Source organism: Alosa pseudoharengus, unplaced genomic scaffold, assembly GCF_046254945.1.
Source record: "Alosa pseudoharengus isolate Yale_2024_CS ecotype anadromous, Long Island Sound unplaced genomic scaffold, YU_APseudo_1.1 YU_APseudo_1.1_scf_11, whole genome shotgun sequence".
NCBI lineage: Eukaryota > Metazoa > Chordata > Actinopteri > Clupeiformes > Clupeidae > Alosa > Alosa pseudoharengus.
Window position 1 is genome coordinate 11,725,783 of NW_027468576.1, and position 17,500 is coordinate 11,743,282.

Genomic DNA, 17,500 nt, shown 5'->3' on the forward strand with positions numbered 1-17,500 from the left:
TAGGGGCAGTAATGGGGATGTGTGTAGGGGCAGTAGGGGTGTGTAGGGGCAGTAGGGGGGATGTGTGTAGGGGCAGTAATGGGGATGTGTGTAGGGGCAGTAGGGGTGTGTAGGGGCAGTAGGGGGGATGTGTGTAGGGGCAGTAAGGGGTGTGTAAGGGCAGTATGGGGGTGTGTGGGGGCAGCAGGGGGAGTAGGGGTGTGTAGGAGCAGTGAGGGGGTGTGTGTAGGGGCAGTAAGGGGGTGTGTATAGGGGCAATAGAGGGGGTGTGTAGGGGTGTGTGTGTAAGGGCAGTAAGGGGTGTGTAGGGGCAATAGGGCTGTGCTGGGGCAGTAAGGGTGTGCAGGGCAGTAAGGGTGTGCAGGGGCAGTAGGGGTGTGTAGGGCAGTAGGGGTGTTTAGGGGCAGTAGGGGTGTGTAGGGCAGTAAGTGTGTTTAGGGCAGTAAGGGTGTGCAGGGGCAGTAGGGGTGTTTAGGGTAGTAGGGGTGTGTAGGGCAGTAAGTGTGTTTAGGGCAGTAAGGGTGTTTAGGGTAGTAGGGGTGTGTAGGGCAGTAAGTGTGTTTAGGGCAGTAAGGGTGTGCAGGGGCAGTAGGGGTGTGCAGGGCAGTAGGGGTGTGCAGGGCAGTAGGGGTGTGTAGGGCAGTAAGTGTGTTTAGGGCAGTAGGGGTGTGCAGGGCAGTAGGGGTGTGTAGGGCAGTAGGGGTGTTTAGGGGAAGCCACAAAATCTCTGGCCCAGTCCAGGGTGGTTCCATTAGCAGAACTAATGAAGACCTGTGAGCCAAAATACAACCAATCACAGCGGGACAACAAACAAACACAGAAAAAAACTTTGTGGGAAACTCAACTCCGTGGCCCAAAATAGTAACAAACAGCAATTAAAAATTCAAGCCCTTGTTAGTTCCAGCCTAATTAATGTGCAGTAATGGCAGGCAGTAGGCAGCGTGCATCGAGCTATTTATTACTGCTCACAGTACAGCATAATGCACAATATGCACTAAATATCACCTCTTAAAAGCTCACTGGGTAGGAATAGTCAACCGCGGGTTTAGGAGACATTCTCCTCTGTTTGAACACACCAAACATACACACATGTCCATACAGTAGCATTCTGAATATAAACGTGCAGTTTAACATCCAAAAACAAAATAAAGTGTGTGTGTGTGTGTAACATACAGACATGGCCATAGCATTATGGATATAAATGTGCAATTTAACACTCAAAAACAAAATAAAACAGAACACAACAGACAAAAAAAAGTCTGTGTCTGTCAGTACCACCCATGAGCCAGTAAAAAGAGGCAGCCATCTCAAGACTGGCAGGACATTACATAAACAACATACAGTATGGTCAGTTTACACTGCACTTAGCCGGTCACCTATCAAATCTACAAGCCCGGCAGCAGCAGTAGCGGCGAGCTTCTTTTCCCAGATCGTTTGCCTCTGTGCTGAGAGCGGGACATAGCAGACATTAGCGATCACAGTGCAGCACAGGCAGGCAGGCAGGCAGCGTTTCTCCTAATCCACCTGACACACCTACACGGCAACCAGACACCTGCTGGCCATATAATTCTAATCCAATCAAATCACCGCTCTGATATTATCAATGCACTTGCGCAGCTAAGAGGGATTAAAAAAAGAGGGTGGTGTGTGTGTGGGGGGTGGGGGGGGGGGAGATATACTCTGACGGGCAGCAGCAGCAATCCGGGGTTTAAAAAAAAAAGCTGCCATTTGTTTGTTAACAGGTGCCTCAGCAAAAGAGGATTTCCTGTGAGGTTTGCTGCCTAGAATGGAATTGAGCTGTAAATACAAGCACTAGAGCGCTAGAGCGCTAGAGAGAGAGAGAGAGAGAGAGAGAGAGAGAGAGAGAGAGAGAGAGAGAGAGAGAGAGAGAGAGAGAGAGAGATAGAGAGATACTGTTCATGTGTGTCAGCCCAGTTTCGGATCCTGTGATGTTGTACGATACGGTTACTTCCTTGGCACTGCTGCCAGGCAGGGTGCCCAAGTTGTGCCAAGCGAAGGCTTTGTTACAGTGAGTATGCAGTCTCCAGCTGGTGTCTCTGGGTACTCTCACATCTGGTAGAACAGAGCACGGAGCAGAGCTTCAGGGCACACCTGGGGGCACACCTGTACCTGTTTCACAATCAAACACTGGGGTGGGGGGGGGGTGGGGGTGTACACACTGTGGTGCAAGGCAAGATACAGCATCCCACACCACATATGGATCCAGTATCCACGAGGTTCACCACCTCACCCTGGGGTCATTTCTCAAACGCACATCCCTTCTCTCTCTCCTCCCACTCATTTCATGTCTACCTCTACTGTTCTATCCATAGCTAGGAAAGCCCAACAATACACCTAGAGAAGTATCAAATACTGCCTAAAGACACCAACCACTCACCCACTGGGTGCCACTGAAATAACATGAGGTGAGCCCAGGCTGGGAGATCCCATATGCATGAGCTTTTTCACAGTTCAATTGCATCCATATGGTGCCATAACATGTGACGTGTAGGAAGTCCTCCAGACATTGCACCTTGCCCAGAATGCAATGAGGCAAGTTCACTGCTGCATGAGATGCAGTCCTGATGGCGCTAAGCGACTACGCTACGCTACGCTACGCTGACATATATCCAAAGGGCCTGGAGTGTCTTATAGTGGCTGTTCAATGGCACCACACTCTCCCTGTGTGGTATAGGCACGCATTTGTGCTGTAGCATAGAGAGGCCTGTCAGAGCATAATCAATGAGGCATTGAAATCACACGCAGGGCCTCACGTCAAAACGAATGCAAATGTGAGATTGAACTGGGAGATCCGTGTCCCTGGAATGGCTTTTCATCACTGATGCATAAACTTCCGCTGGAGCAGAAAGAGTGTGTGTGTGTGTGTGTGTGTGTGTGTGTGTGTGTGTGGTGGGGAGGGAACAGAGTCAGAGAGACAGGGAGTGAAAGAGGGAGAGAGAGGGAGAGAGAGAGAGAGAGAGAGAGAGAGAGAGAGAGAGAGAGCATGTCAGATAGCAAGAGACACAAAGTGAAAGAGAGGAAGGGTGAAAGAGAGAGAGAGAGAGAGAGAGAGAGTTAGAGAGAGAGAGAGAGAAATGGGCCGGAGAATGTGTCCGGCAGAGGAAGAGGCCTGAAGGACAGACATGAGTAATGAGAGATGCACAAAAGGATGAAGATCCCCTGGCCTCAAACGGGAGAAAGAGAGAGAGAGAAAAGCCAAGAAAGAAAAAGCAGAGAGAAAAGAAACAGAGAAAGAGAGGCGAGGAAAAGACATAGAAAGAAAGACAGATAGATAGAAAGAAAGAGCCAACAGACAAATAAGCGAACACACGCATGTCACCACGGCCGAGAGTCACACCTGCCTGTGCATCCTGCTCTCTCGGCATGGCAGAGGGGGAGAGGGACCCATCGGAGCGGGAGCAGGGGCAGGTTTGGAAGGCATAACAAAGGCTCTGCCCCGGAACACGGGTTACGGCACTTTTAACACGCAACACATCCCACTTAGTTTGACACACACAAGGATGGGCGGCAGCAAACACACACAGCTCGCTCTCCTGAGAGTTGGCTGAGGGCGAGCAAATAAGCGAGTGAGTAATATGCAAATGCACTCAACCAGAGTATCTAGGACAATGCACAAGAAAGCTGTCTGACAGGGCCACTATTAATACATTAAACTCAGCAGGCTCACTATTGAGAAACACAAGCACATGTACAGTATGTGTGTGTGTGTGTGTGTGTGTGTGTGTGTGTGTGTGTGTGTGTGTGTGTGTGTGTGGTGAGCCCATTTGTGCGTGTGTGTAAGACCAACATCATTCTGACCCATTTCTCTCCGTTGGTCCATTCGTCCGGTTCGACCCGACCCGAGTGAGCCCGTTCCATTGGTGGCGGGTTGCTACGCACTTGCTTCCGCTCTTCCAAGATTCTTCATCAACATTTCATGCGCACTGTCTCATAAATTATGAGCGCTCTTCCAGCTGACATTATGAGGATTAATGGCAATTCTCAATTTTTGCTCTACAGTCTGTACAAGACTAGAGACAGAGAGAGAGTGAGAGAGAGAGAAAAAGAGAGAGAGAGAATCTCCTGACATTTCAGAGAGTTCTGCTTCACCATCAGTGAAGGATGTTTCTGGATGTTTCTAAGAGCAGCAGGGACTTAACAAGAATCCTCATGTAGCGCGAAGTCACATATTACATCTCCACAAGTCACCGCATTTTCAGAAGGCGTGCTTGTTAACAGCTAGCTCATCCAAGCTTTACACCAAGGGGCCGTGTCCTATCCACAGCAAACTGTGTCAGTCACTGAGCGCACCCAACAGAGTGCCCACACACATGAAACATGACCGCAGAGAGAGCCCAAAAGGGCAACACTACTATGAATAATAAAACAATTTCACTCTTCCCTCAACTGTTAGGCTTATTTCCCTATAGGGCAATGCTGTTTTGCCACAGACCACCTTACACCTTGAGTAGGAAGGCAGTATGAAGGGGAAAAAAGACAACATCAGGGAAAAAATCCTTTTATTTATAACAAACGTCAGTGGTTATAAATAGGTTATCATACGTCAGGTTTATCATGATTATTCATAACTGACGCTAGTTTCCCGAAACAGGCCTATATGGTGTCGCTGCCTCTCAGAAGTAGCCAGGCTGGGAAGACACTCGTTAAAAGACAGGCTATGTATCTGTGCACGCATGACACACACACACACACACACTGACTTCTTACAGCCCTGCAAACACACAGCACCTACGCACAAGAGACGAGCATGTCAAATGTCACACGATGGCATCTCAAAGACACACAGGCTGCCGGGGCTCTCCCCACTTTCTCTCTCTGTCTGTTCCTCTCATGTGTGAACCTCATCAGAAACTCCGCACATATCGGAGTTTTCTCCTTAATAACAAAAAGTCTAATAAATCTTTCTCTTTCTGTTCTGTCTCTTTCGCTTTCTCTCACTGTCATCTCTTTATCAGGATCTTCAACCGTCATTAAAAAGATCAAATCAGTACATGGGAAAGGTTATTTTCAAGTACTGACGATAGGAATATGTTACTTATCCTGGGATGTTTGCTCTTTATCCACACTGCTGGGGTACAGGGTTTATTGCCACATTGTAGCAATTTAGTCCATGATCTTTCAATAAAAGGTTTTATGTGTATATTATATGCATATATGTTTTCTTCCTTTCTTTATTTTGCAGGGGGGCAGGAGTAGGACTTCTGCCTTTATACAGATGGAATAGTGAATGAAGCAGGGTAGAGAGAGGTGTTGGGGCAGCTCTCTCTCTCTTCTGCATGCATAAACTAGACATTATCCATATGCATTCAGGTTTATTCTCAGTTGAACTTTTGCGAGCTTATGGCCGGCGCACCAACCAACTACTTCAGCTAAGCTTTATGATCCGAGATGATTTAGAACCGTGCCCTCCAAAAGGAACATCAGAGCTCAGGATCTGACAGCGGAAAGACGCGGGACCCACTCGGCGCCTCCTCCAGAGGCCGACTGACCTTCGCTTCTGCCACGTGCTCCGATGGCTACGGCTAATTAATGGTTCATCAAAGCTATTAGCGACAGCAGTTAGCTGGGCCTGCTGGATGACGACACAAGATAGAGTCCGGCAGAAAAAGCGATTGTGGCCTTGGACTTGATTCATCTGCTTAATTACCAGCCCTGGGGTCTCTCCAGTAACACGCCTGCCTGCCTGCCTGCCTGCCTGCCTGCCTGCCTGCCTGTGTGCCTGCCAGGCTGGCTGCCTGCACAGTACTCCCTCTGCACCTCGGCCTTGTGTTGGTATGGTAATCACCAGCGGCCTCTGATCTTAAGGGCAGACTCTCGTCCACGCTTTTGTCTTTTTCCCCCGCCGAGACACGGTCCCATGCTGATAAAAGGAAGCGTATGTGGGTATTATGGAGGGATAAAGGAAGGGTTGGAGAGAGGGGAGGAAAGATACATAGAAAGAGAGAGAGAGAGGAGAGATACAGAGTGAGAGAAAGGGTGCATGTTTGCACTGCATGTGGTGTGTGTGTGTGTGTGTGTGTGTGTGTGTGTAAATCTACAGGAAGGCAGGCAGTTTAAAAGAGGCTGTGTGGAATGTATGTTGATAGAGTAAACAGTAGCATCCCCTCAATTCTCCTACACTTTAGTTTCAGCAAACAAGTCCTCACACTCACCTCCCTTTAAACCTCCTCTTTTCCTCACACTCACCTCCCTTTAAACCTCCTCTTCTCCTCCGCCTCGCCCCTCCCATACTTCCTCCTCTCCTCCCCGCACCTCCCACCCCCCCTTTAAGCCTCCTCTTCTCCTCCTCCCTCTTTAAACCTCATATTCTCCTCACTTCACCCCCCCCTTTAAATGTCCTCTTCTCCTCCTTTCCCTTTGAAGCCTCCTCTTCTCCGCCCCACATCTCCTCCTCTCCCTGGTGTCTCATTCAGCTGTTAATCCTCCTACTGCACTTCATCCTCCTCCTCGGCATCACTCACTCTCTCCCTCTCTCCCTCCATGCTTCTCTCTCTATCCATCTATCCCCCCCACTCTCCAGCCATCCGTCTGTCTCACTCTTTCTATCTCCGCAATCTACCCATATATCCATCCCTCTCTCTCTCCCTCTCTCCATCCAAACTTTCTGTCTTTTTCCTCACTCCCTCCTTCTCTTCTGTACAGTGATGGGATGCTTCCCCAAGGCTGCATCAGTAGACTCTGTATCTCTAACAGTGTGTGTGTGTGTGTGTGTGTGTGTGTGTGTGTGTGTGTGTGTGTGTGTGTGTGTGTGTGTGTGTGTGTGTGTGTAGGGCGGTTTGCATGGGTGACCTCAGTTCACACGTGACCCATTTTTGCGTGGCTGGCTGTCTGGCCGTCATTGCTCCGCCTGAGGCCAGCCAGCCTGAGTTTGCAAACACTGTGAGCGAGTGGCGGTACGCATGGACTACCAGGGCCAACGTGGGCCACTCCAGGGCACTTGCTCACACATGCCCAGCAAAGAAAGAAAAGAAAGAAGAGAAAAGAGAGGGGGGGGGAAAGAGGAGGAGAAGAAATGAAAGGAGGAGGAGAGGAGGAGGGCGGGAGGATGGACGGAAGAGAAAGGAGGACACCAGCGAGTCAGCTTAGCTTAGAAAGCCTTTCAGCTTACACATACATAAATAAATAAATAAATCAAAAACGACTGCAATTCTTGCTTTAAGCAAGTCTAGCTGATCCAGCTTACTTCTAATGCAAACCAATTAAGGCCAATCCACAGGGCCTGCTATAAAAACCTTCTTAATGTCCAGGCTGCTACATATAGAACAATACATCTGCTGTGTATCTATTTATTTACCATTACATGGGCAACGCTCAGGGCTTAGCAGGACAGTGCGCTCAAAGAGCGCCATTGTGGCGGCCGAGCCGAGAGGGTTCAGGGGGCTTTCACATCACGTCAAGCAGGGTCATCTGAGGAGAGAGACACAGAGGTGCTGGAGGCCAGGAGTTCTTCAAAAAGAACAAAAGAGCCATGCAGGAAGGACAGAGCAGGGGGCGGCTAAACAAGGGGGGGTGGGGGGCGGGGTCAGACAAACAGGGAGGACTCGATGGGGCATTAATACATCCGTCCAAAAAACTGGAGATGCTGCACGAGTGAGTGAGTGAGTGGGTGAGTGAATGAGAGAGTGACTGAGTGAATGTGAGTGAGTGACTGAGGGCCAGATGTACTAACGCTTTTGCGCCCACTTCAGGCGTATTTGTTTCGCAACGTGCGTGTAAAATCATTGCGAGGTATGTAAAAAAAACAGGCCGCAATGATGTAAAAGCGCAAACTGCCTGTTGCGGGAGCTGAAAGTGGCAGATTGCGTTTTTAATGTCTTGCATATGCATTCATGGGAGGATCTAGGGGAAAGTGGGAGTTTAGTGTAAAAAGATGGGAGGGGAAGAGTAAAGAGCGCCTAATTATGTATTCCGCGGTATGTACAAAGACTGCTCCTGAAAGCGCACGTCTATTCTGCGCCTAAATACTTCCGCCTTGTAAAAGCAGGTGTTAATCCAAATTGCAGTTCAATGCGTCAATAAGAGAACCTTTCAAAGACAACAGAATCGCTATTTAGAGCACCAGTTTTGTAAGTCTTTGTACTGTACTATCAAAAGCAACATTACATTTCGTTGGCCTTTCGAATGTCTTACTTTCACTTTCACGTCATTCACTTAAACTTTCCTACTTGCTAGATTTGACCAATCTTCCATGGCCTACGTGCACAAGTATTTTGAGTAGAGCTACTGATCTTAATTATCTCCTTGCTCGTTGACATCTTATCATGTATGGTATTATTTCATGATCGCTAAACGTTTGATTCTTTTTAATGTTGTCATCAGTTAACTTCATTCAACTGCGCTTGTAGGCGCTGGCATTCAGTTGTGGACGTTCGTAAATTGCGTTTATGGGCGGAGAAAGGCAGAGAAAAGCGCAGTTTACACTAAGGATTGACCGATTGATAAATACGACGGAAACTTGGGTCTGACAGCGTTCGCAATGTGCGGTTTGTCCATGGCGCTGATAACGATACGTTCGCAAATGTACGTACATCTGGCCCTGAGTGAGAGAAAGAATGAAACAGTGTCTAAATGAGTGAGTGAGTTAATAATGGCCACTTGACCGCACTCACTGGCAAACATCTTGACATGCTGGGGGCAACCAGTCAAGACCTTTACTGACAAGTGACTCAGACTTACCCTCCACCCACCCCAACTGCCTTACACACACACACACACACACACACACACACACACACACACACACACACACACACACACACACACACACACACACACACACACACACACACACACACACACATAACCAGACATCAGTGATGATTTCCTTGCTCTCGACGAGTGTGATGAGTGAGGAGGAAAGATGTTGGTAATGTGCAGATTTGTCATGCATACCACAAAACCATTGCGGACACCAAAAACTACTTGCATGCATGCTCTCACACACACACATCACACACACAAACACACATTGACAAATCAATTTACTGTAGTATTGGAAGTCGCACCTGCTTCTCCAAATCCAGCAGGGCCTTCCTCCTTGCCATGCAAATACACTTAGAGGACCAGAGTGTGGGACCTTCCCTCTTAGTCTCACTACGACCCCACTGCACCGACTGCTATAACATCAGCACATTTAATATACCGTAAACTGGTCAAACTAAACGGCCGCTCAAATTGTACATTTTGTGCCTTTTTTATTCCTGTTGTCAAAGCCACAAAACACTCACTACCCCACTCACAACACTCACTACCCTCACCTTCACACAGTAGGCCTGGTCTGGAATGGGCTGTACTCTGTGTGTGTGTGTGTGTGCGTGTCTGTGTGTGTGTGTGTGTGTGTGTGTGTGTGTTGCTTACCGAAATACTCCTCGGTGGGGGGGTGGTCCATGTCGTAGAGCATCTTCTTGGTCAGGCGCTCCAGCTCCTCCTCTGGACGAGCACCAGGCCGACCACCAGCAGGAGCCTGAAACACACGCAAACACACACACACACGCACACACACACACACACATCAGACACAGACATAGTCAGACCTACAGTATGTACATGGTAATATACACACACACACACATCAGACACAGACATAGTCAGACCTACTTACAGGGTAATAGACACGCGCGCACGCGCACACACACACACACACACACACACGTCAGACATAGACACAATAAGCCAATTTCACAAGATGTCACCACAGCGTAAACCAACTTCCTCTGTTATTTCAAAGGTATTTCTACTTGCCGGCTATTTGCTGTAAACAGTTAAATAAAAAATGCAGCGCTTTTTCAAAACTTTTTTCTCAAGTTTGCAGAGGTTTAGGTTTGAAGATGTAAACAGAGTGGAAAAGAGCCACTCATCTACAGCACAGTCTACAGGAAGGACCAGAAACAGAAAGATGCTTTACCCTGCCAAGGCATCATTAACCTCAGTTCAACTAAGCCAGAACCCAGGACATTGTGAATTGGGCTAATCAGACCTACATGTACGTACAGGCTCTCTCTATCTCTCTATCTCTCTTACACACACACACAGACACACACACACACACACACACAGACAGACACAATCAGCTTGTGTATACACACACACCATAAACAAGCATCTGTTACACAGTAAAGATGCACAGACATACTGTATATGCATGAGTGCAAACACATACCCAATGAATGAATGAACTTTATCAAAATGGCCCAACACAAGACTCAACAACATAACAGAATCCAAAACTGGGCTGACACACATTAACTCTCTCTCTCTCTCGAAACAAAGACCCAGCATTGATAATGAAAGCCTGCACCTTGAAGAATAATTACTACTTATTATAATTACCTTCACAATTATCAAAGTCGCCATACATAACAATGTCTGCTATGTTTGCGCTCTCCCTATTCTGAGGAACGAACACACACACACACACACACACACACACACACACACACACACACACACACACACACACACACACACACACACACTATTCTTTAAGTTCTTAGTAGGGATGTTTACTACATAACTGCTCAGCTGATGTGCTGGTTAGGAGGCTTAGACATGTGGAGGTGAAAGGTTGTAGTGGTGAGGGGTGAGAGGGTCGTCTTCCCCTTTTGAGCATCCAGGAACCCCAGTGATTGAGAGCACTACCGGCTGACTACCAGCTGACTACCGTCTGACTACCGGGGAGGAGGGGCAATGAGGGCAATGGGGCCAAACAGCAAGGGAAAGCCATGAGGCTCATCTGCACACACACGCACAAACACACACACACACACACACACACACACACACACACACACACACACACACACACACACACACACACACACACACACACACACACACACACACACACACACACACACACACACACACACACACACACACACACACACACACACACACACTATTCTTTAAGTTCTGAGTAGGGATGTTTACTATTACTATGATAAGCTTGCATGTGCTCACTTGAATCCAAAAGAAGGTTCTTGCCCTCTCTCACACACTGACACAACAGACCCACTTATTAACAGATGACACATACTGTACTGCACGCACACACACACGCACGTGCCTGAATAATGTCTTCAAAAAAAAAAATACATCTATTGCATTTGATATCTAAATACATTATTGGTAGAGTAAAACACATTCTCATTGTGCAAAACAGGTCCCAAAGAGACGTGGTTCTCTCACAGTTCCCATGTCAGCACTGCATGGAGGGCCTGGGGCCCATAAATCCTGACTGGGTGGCAGAGGAGGTGAAGTCCAACCCCAAGGCCATGGCCCGTCTCTGGGCTAGCAGGGTGGCATGGCTCCCTTCCCTTTCCCAAGAAGGGAAAGCTGATGCTAACCTTGGCTGACCTTAAGGCCAAAGGGCCAAAACTGACCAAAATACACTCACGACACACACACACGCACACGCACTCACACACATGCATGCCATAAATACATGTACATGCACGCGCGCGCACACACACACACACACACACAGAGGGGAGCAACATTATCTGAATCTGCAACATGGGCCACATACTTGCTGATAGTGCATAATGCTAATTAGTTTAGCAACTACACAAATACATTTTGCTGTTTAAAAAAAGGGGGAAAATACTGTCCATGGAACCAAATGTAGGTTAGGGTCAGATCTACTACAGCTTGTAGTTAGTAATGGGTTTGTTTCAGCAAATCTACTCTTCACTTTTAACTGAATTGGAAAAGCTGTTGCTGTGTTCTGGTTTGTCTACCTTGTTTAACTGATTTAATTTATTTAAATGTTGTACTTAAATCAATTTTTTTATTTTATGTAATAAGGAAACTGTGATACGGACTATGAAAAACAAAGAGTGGCAGCTTTAGTAACGGGTTGTTTTGCATCTGTTGTTCTTTCACAGGATGATGGTATAATCAAAGGTAAGATGGTGTCACAGATAAGGCCGTAAGGAAGCAGCCACCATAGCCAGAGATGAGCCCAAACCACCAGAGAATAATGCGCAACTGGCGCTTACATCATGACACAAAAGATGTTCACAGAAGCACTTCCTTCCCTTGTGAGACTGGAAAGAGTTGGTAGTGTGAGTGTGTGTGTGTATGCGTGCACGTGTGCGTGTGCGGTGGATAGTGGGGGTGGATGCGATTGCCACCCCCAGTCACTCTTGGGCAGTCATGTGGAGAGCCGCAGCTGAAAGGCCAAAGTCTCTTACAACACAAAGCCAACCAGAGATCACCATGAACACCAATACTGATGACTGATGACACAACCACCGCACTGAGGTTCCAATGGGCACGCTATGAACTTGCCTGGATGCATGGAAGTTTAGAAGAGACACAGGCTCAGATACAGACCAGCCCTATAGCAAGTGCAGCTGCTTTTAGGAGTGTTCTGGCTATTGGTACTGATGCTTTGAAACCCCCAGCTGAGGGAATTATCATCCTGTCTGACCAACCCAGACCTGGGCCAGACATGTTCCACAGCGCTCACAGGCACGTGTTGTGCTCTGACTTGATCAATACAATTAATGCAGTCTGCACTGATGCCCCAACAAGAGCACAAGTTAAGCAGCCCTCCACTTCTCTACCCCTGAACTTGTACCCCTGGCTTCACTCTGCAGGTGCAGGTGCGGTACAGGTGGTGACACGTGTGTGTTGAGATGTGTGTGGTGAGATGTGTGTGTTGGTGTCTGTGTGTGTGTGTGTGAGTGTGTGTGTATGTGGGTGTGCATTGCCAACGCTGTTTTTCGGCATTCGCTGAGACTGAGTCAGCTCCTATACAGGTGTCCTTGGTATAAAAATAAATTAATTAAATAGAAAAAAAGATTGGCATTAACTACTCATTAATTAATACTACTTGTGTATACAGATTATTCTTCTGTGTACCCATCGTCTAGCGACAGGTGCGTTCTGGTCTGCTCTTTGACACTGTGGTCTGCCCTGGCTATGGGAGTTGAGGTTGGTGTAAATAAAATAAAAATATACATTGTTTATGTTTACAAGTTTATAAAAACCCTCTTCTTTTTATCCATTCCCATCCCTGATAAGACGAATGACTGATCCTCGCCAAATAAGGGCTGCCAATGTCAGTTGCAATTGAGACACCCTCCGTCCTTTCAGACTGCATTCAGCCAGCCTCCCACTCCTGCCCTGCTGGAGAAGTTGATAGTTCATTCCTCACAATCCCCACTGATAAAAATGACAGCCTTCTCAGGGTCAGAGGACATCTTTAGCTTCCCTACACACTACTAGAAGGCTGGGAGTGGACTGGGTATCTTTGTGGACACCTGACTAACTGATAAAGAGAAAATAAGAAGGATTTAGATGAACCAGAGGGGCGTAAGTGACATTTCACCAACTTTACAGGAGGGCCAAAACAACACTAGTGTGTTCAGTGTGTTAAGTTCAGTTGTCCTTTTGACAATAGAAAGAGCTGATTAAGAGCTTTCATTTTATATATATATATATATATATATATATATATATATATAAATTTCGCCCTTCGATAAACAATGTTCTCCAAACGTATATTTTTTAATGCCAAGTAATTATGAGATTAATTCAATCTAATATAATAAGTGTCATACATGTGTGCTGTTGATATAAATAAACTGCTTTGAATGAATGTATCCACACCACAGCATGTATAACATGACATGGTCCACTGAAGCCTCCCCCAGCCTGGGGCATCTATCGAGGAACATTATGTGAAATATATGATCTCTCAAATGACATAGCCCCTCGCGGTGCAGACTGCTGGTGCTGTTGGCGGCTAGCACACAGCCTGACAGGCTCTCTCATTAGCTTTGAGCGATCACCACATATGACCGACCCCCACACCCAAGGCTGTCAGCACACAGATGAGGGAGGCTAGTGGCCATCACTGCTTCCCATGCAATATTAGCATGGTACAATTGGTCTTCATTAATGCAATATTAGCATGGTACAATTGGTCTTCATTTTCAGTGGCAGACAATGACCACCCTCCTCCACTATACATGCCAACTATTACCAAATACAAATGTAGACAGTACAGTATGGTTGGTATAGGTCAGCACACCATACTATATAGTACACTATAATACTATAATACTTGAAAAAGAGACAATTCCAATGTGTTCATTTTCTCTGGTTAAATAAAGGTCAAATAAGAAAAAACAATGTGTATGTATCTCAGCACTATGTTTTCCAAACAAGTCAAAAAGTAAAAGCATAAAAGGGTCACAATCAACATATTTGTCGATATGATCCTCAGGGAGATAATCTTCTGGTACCGCCAGCGATCACAGAGATGCTTCGGAGCCTTTAGAACGACTAAATAAATATCTGAGGTTTTCTTTCCCCCTCGTTCTCCACAATAGCTCTGACCGTAGGCGGAACATGCTCATTATCAGTACGCTGTTAGATAGAGTCAGTGAGAAGGCAGCGAGAGAGGGAGAGAGAGAAAAACAGAGAGAGAGAGAGAGAGAGAGAGAGAGAGAGAGATGTTTCCACAATGCTAATCTTCGCCCCCAATCAAAAACCACGACGGGGGAAGAGAAAGGGGAAAAAGCGACGGATGAAAGGCTCCCATAATGGGAAAGTGGTTTTATACTTCTAAACTTCATTTCTGTCTTATCCTCTTGCCTGACACTGTGCGGCATCCCACTGACTGCCACACTGAAGCACCTTGTTAAGAGAGTCTTTTGTGACAGCGTGGAATAATTTCTCACATGAATAAGAAAGAGAAATTGCTTCCTTGCTTTGTGATTGCTTCCTCCAATGTCTCTGCCAGGCTTTTCACGAATGCCGAAACACAGCGTTGGCAATCCGCACACACACACAACACACACACACACACACACACACACACACACACACACACAATAAACAGTCTTTCAATCCCTCTCCCTTGCCTGTGCTCTCTCTCACTCTGCCCTACCTCTTCATTCAGTTCCATTATCCATGACACAATCTGTTGCTGTTGCACAATGGAAGCAACATTTACACAGTCAATAAGAGGGTCAAAAAAATAATGAACGTATCACCTTAACATATGTAGAGTGTGTCTTTTCATAACAAAACTAAAAAGGACATCATTAAACAACCAATTGTGTAGACATGTTTGAATGCAACAGGCACACCTGCCATCACGTACTGATTAGATGGCTTACTGTACTGTATTCTACACTCTTAAAACGAATGCGTTGAAAACAACACAACTTGCGTTGTTTTTAACATATCTCTATGTCCAGATTGGGACAACAAAATTTGTGTTGTTTCCAACACATTGCTTTTGTTATTTGTTTCAAGAGTGTACACAGTATGTGTTTAAAACTATTACCACAGAGCGGTATACACGCATGTGTACTGTGTGTGTGTGTGTGTGTGTGTGTGTGTGCGTGCGTGTGCATGTTTGCGTGCGCATGTGTGTGTGTTTAGATTCTGTGTAGAATGACTGAGAGATTCAGTGTAGAAAGACTGAGAGATTCAGTGTAGAATGACTGAGAGATTCAGTGTAGAATGACTGAGAGATTCAGTGCCTCAGGCCTGAAGGCTGCTGGAGACCAGTCAGGTAGTGTCGTAAGAGCAGACCCCCCACTGGGCAGAGGGCAGCAGCGAAGCAGAGTTCTGGCATGCCCACCCCGGCTGCATCGCGCTCCTGCCGCGCCGTAAACCTTTCACCTCTCCTCCCGACAGGGCATCGGCTATCTGTCAGAGAGCATTAGGAGGCGGAGAAGACGCGCGCGATCACCTGCTCACTTCCCTTTCCCCCCGATGAGAAGCAGGGCGCGGCGGGATGTGTCCTAAAACAAACCTCTCCCGCCCCCGCAACTGCACTACCCACACTCAGTCTCCATGGAGCTGACCTCTGCCTGCTCGGCCGGTCAGCCTGATGCCAGGTGAGGGCAGCGGAACGGATGAGTGGCGGATAACATACCATAGACACCTCGCTTACTTACTTACTTATTCATTTGGCTGACCATTTCATCCAAAGTGACTTACATATGTCAATTATTGCAAGGGTCAGTCTGCCCGGAGCAACTTGGGGGTTAAGTGCCTTGCTCATGGGCACAACCGTGGCAACCAGGAATTGAACCCACAACTTTTCGGGCTACTGCATGCCCAGGTCCTTAGCCACTATGCTACCAGTGGGGGTGAGACAAGGGAGACTGGGACAGCAGAGTGCTGCTTGTGATTACGCATTCCTCCTCCTCCTCCTCCTCAGCTCCAGCGACGTCTCTCTCTCTCTCTCTCCTTTCTTTTGACGGCCACCTACTTCACCTTGTACTCTGCCGATCTAAAGCTTACAGCCCTCTAAGCTTCACACGTGCCTCCGCAAATCTGCCGCTCTCTCTCTGACTCCTGTTACTTTGTTTGTTTTTTGTTTGTTTGTTTGTTTTGTTGTTGTTGTTGGTTGTATCGTCTGAATTAATACCAAAGGCCTGGCACAGAATCTGCTCTACAGCGCGGGACCTTTGGTGAGCTGCCACAGCAGGGACAGAAAAGAACTGATGGCACTAGAGTCGCAGCGCCCATGGTGTGGTGGTTACAGCAGACAAGGCACAGGGTCAACAGAAAAGTAAATCTAAAAAAATGTCATGTATGACAGTGGCACCATCGAAATATTGCAAACCACTACACTAGGGCTCACTGAGAGAAGTGCCTTTTTTTAACCATATATCATCCGTAGGTGACCAATCAGAGAGCTTAAGATGTGCTCCTGTTTTTTTTTTTTTTGCCAGCAAGACAGCAAAAGACTATCAAAACGATGATTGAATCAACAGGTATGATGTCTGTGAGGACGACTTAAGAGTCGTCGCTACTTAAAAACCCTTCTGCTGTTTCTATTTTCCTGCCTGGGTCAGGTGTTAACAAAACCACAACTGATCAGAGTATAAAAAAACAGAGAGAGATAGAGATAGAGAGAGAGAGAGAGAGAGAAAGGGAGATAGAGAGGGAGAGAAAGAGGGAGAGAGAGAGCAATAATAATAGCTATGCCCAAGAAAAGGTTGCAAGGCTGCCTGCTTGCCTGCCTGCCGGTTCCATCTGTGTGGGTTTGCATGGGACTGAGCTGTCTGTTGCTGTTATTAAGACACTCGGCTAAATGGGTGATTACTGCAGCTTAAGAGGCTCATTGCGTTTTAGCAAAAACAATGGGATGGGATTTAGTGTGGAAGCCAGGGAGGAGCAGCAGTCGCCTGCGGCTCAAAGGCAAAGAGCAGCACGGCTACCTGCAGATGCTCCGAGACACACAGACACCAAAGCACAGACACAGGCACAGACACACACTCAGAAAGACCACAACCGGTGCGGACATGCACAGGTGTAGAGAAACGCATCACCAGATAGAAGTAACAGATCGACCACAGTAACCTACTGTACTGCACAGGCGCAGACATTAACACAGACCAAAGCCGGCAGTTATCCGACACACAGGTGCACACACACAGACACACACACACACAAACAGACCAAAGCCAGTGGAGTTACCGGTCACACGGGTGCAGACAAACAC

The 17,500-nt window shown here is 47.1% G+C and overlaps 1 protein-coding gene across 3 annotated transcripts in view; it reads right to left on the reverse strand.

The window, feature by feature from the left end:
• Positions 1–17,500, reverse strand: part of lpp (LIM domain containing preferred translocation partner in lipoma) — a 198,834-nt gene that overhangs the window by 36,245 nt on the left and 145,089 nt on the right. For all 3 annotated transcript variants that reach the window (XM_076278029.1, XM_076278030.1, XM_076278028.1), the window contains one exon: positions 9,379–9,484. In XM_076278029.1, coding sequence (XP_076134144.1) covers positions 9,379–9,484 — 106 coding nt within the window. The remainder of the gene's footprint in view (positions 1–9,378; positions 9,485–17,500) is intronic.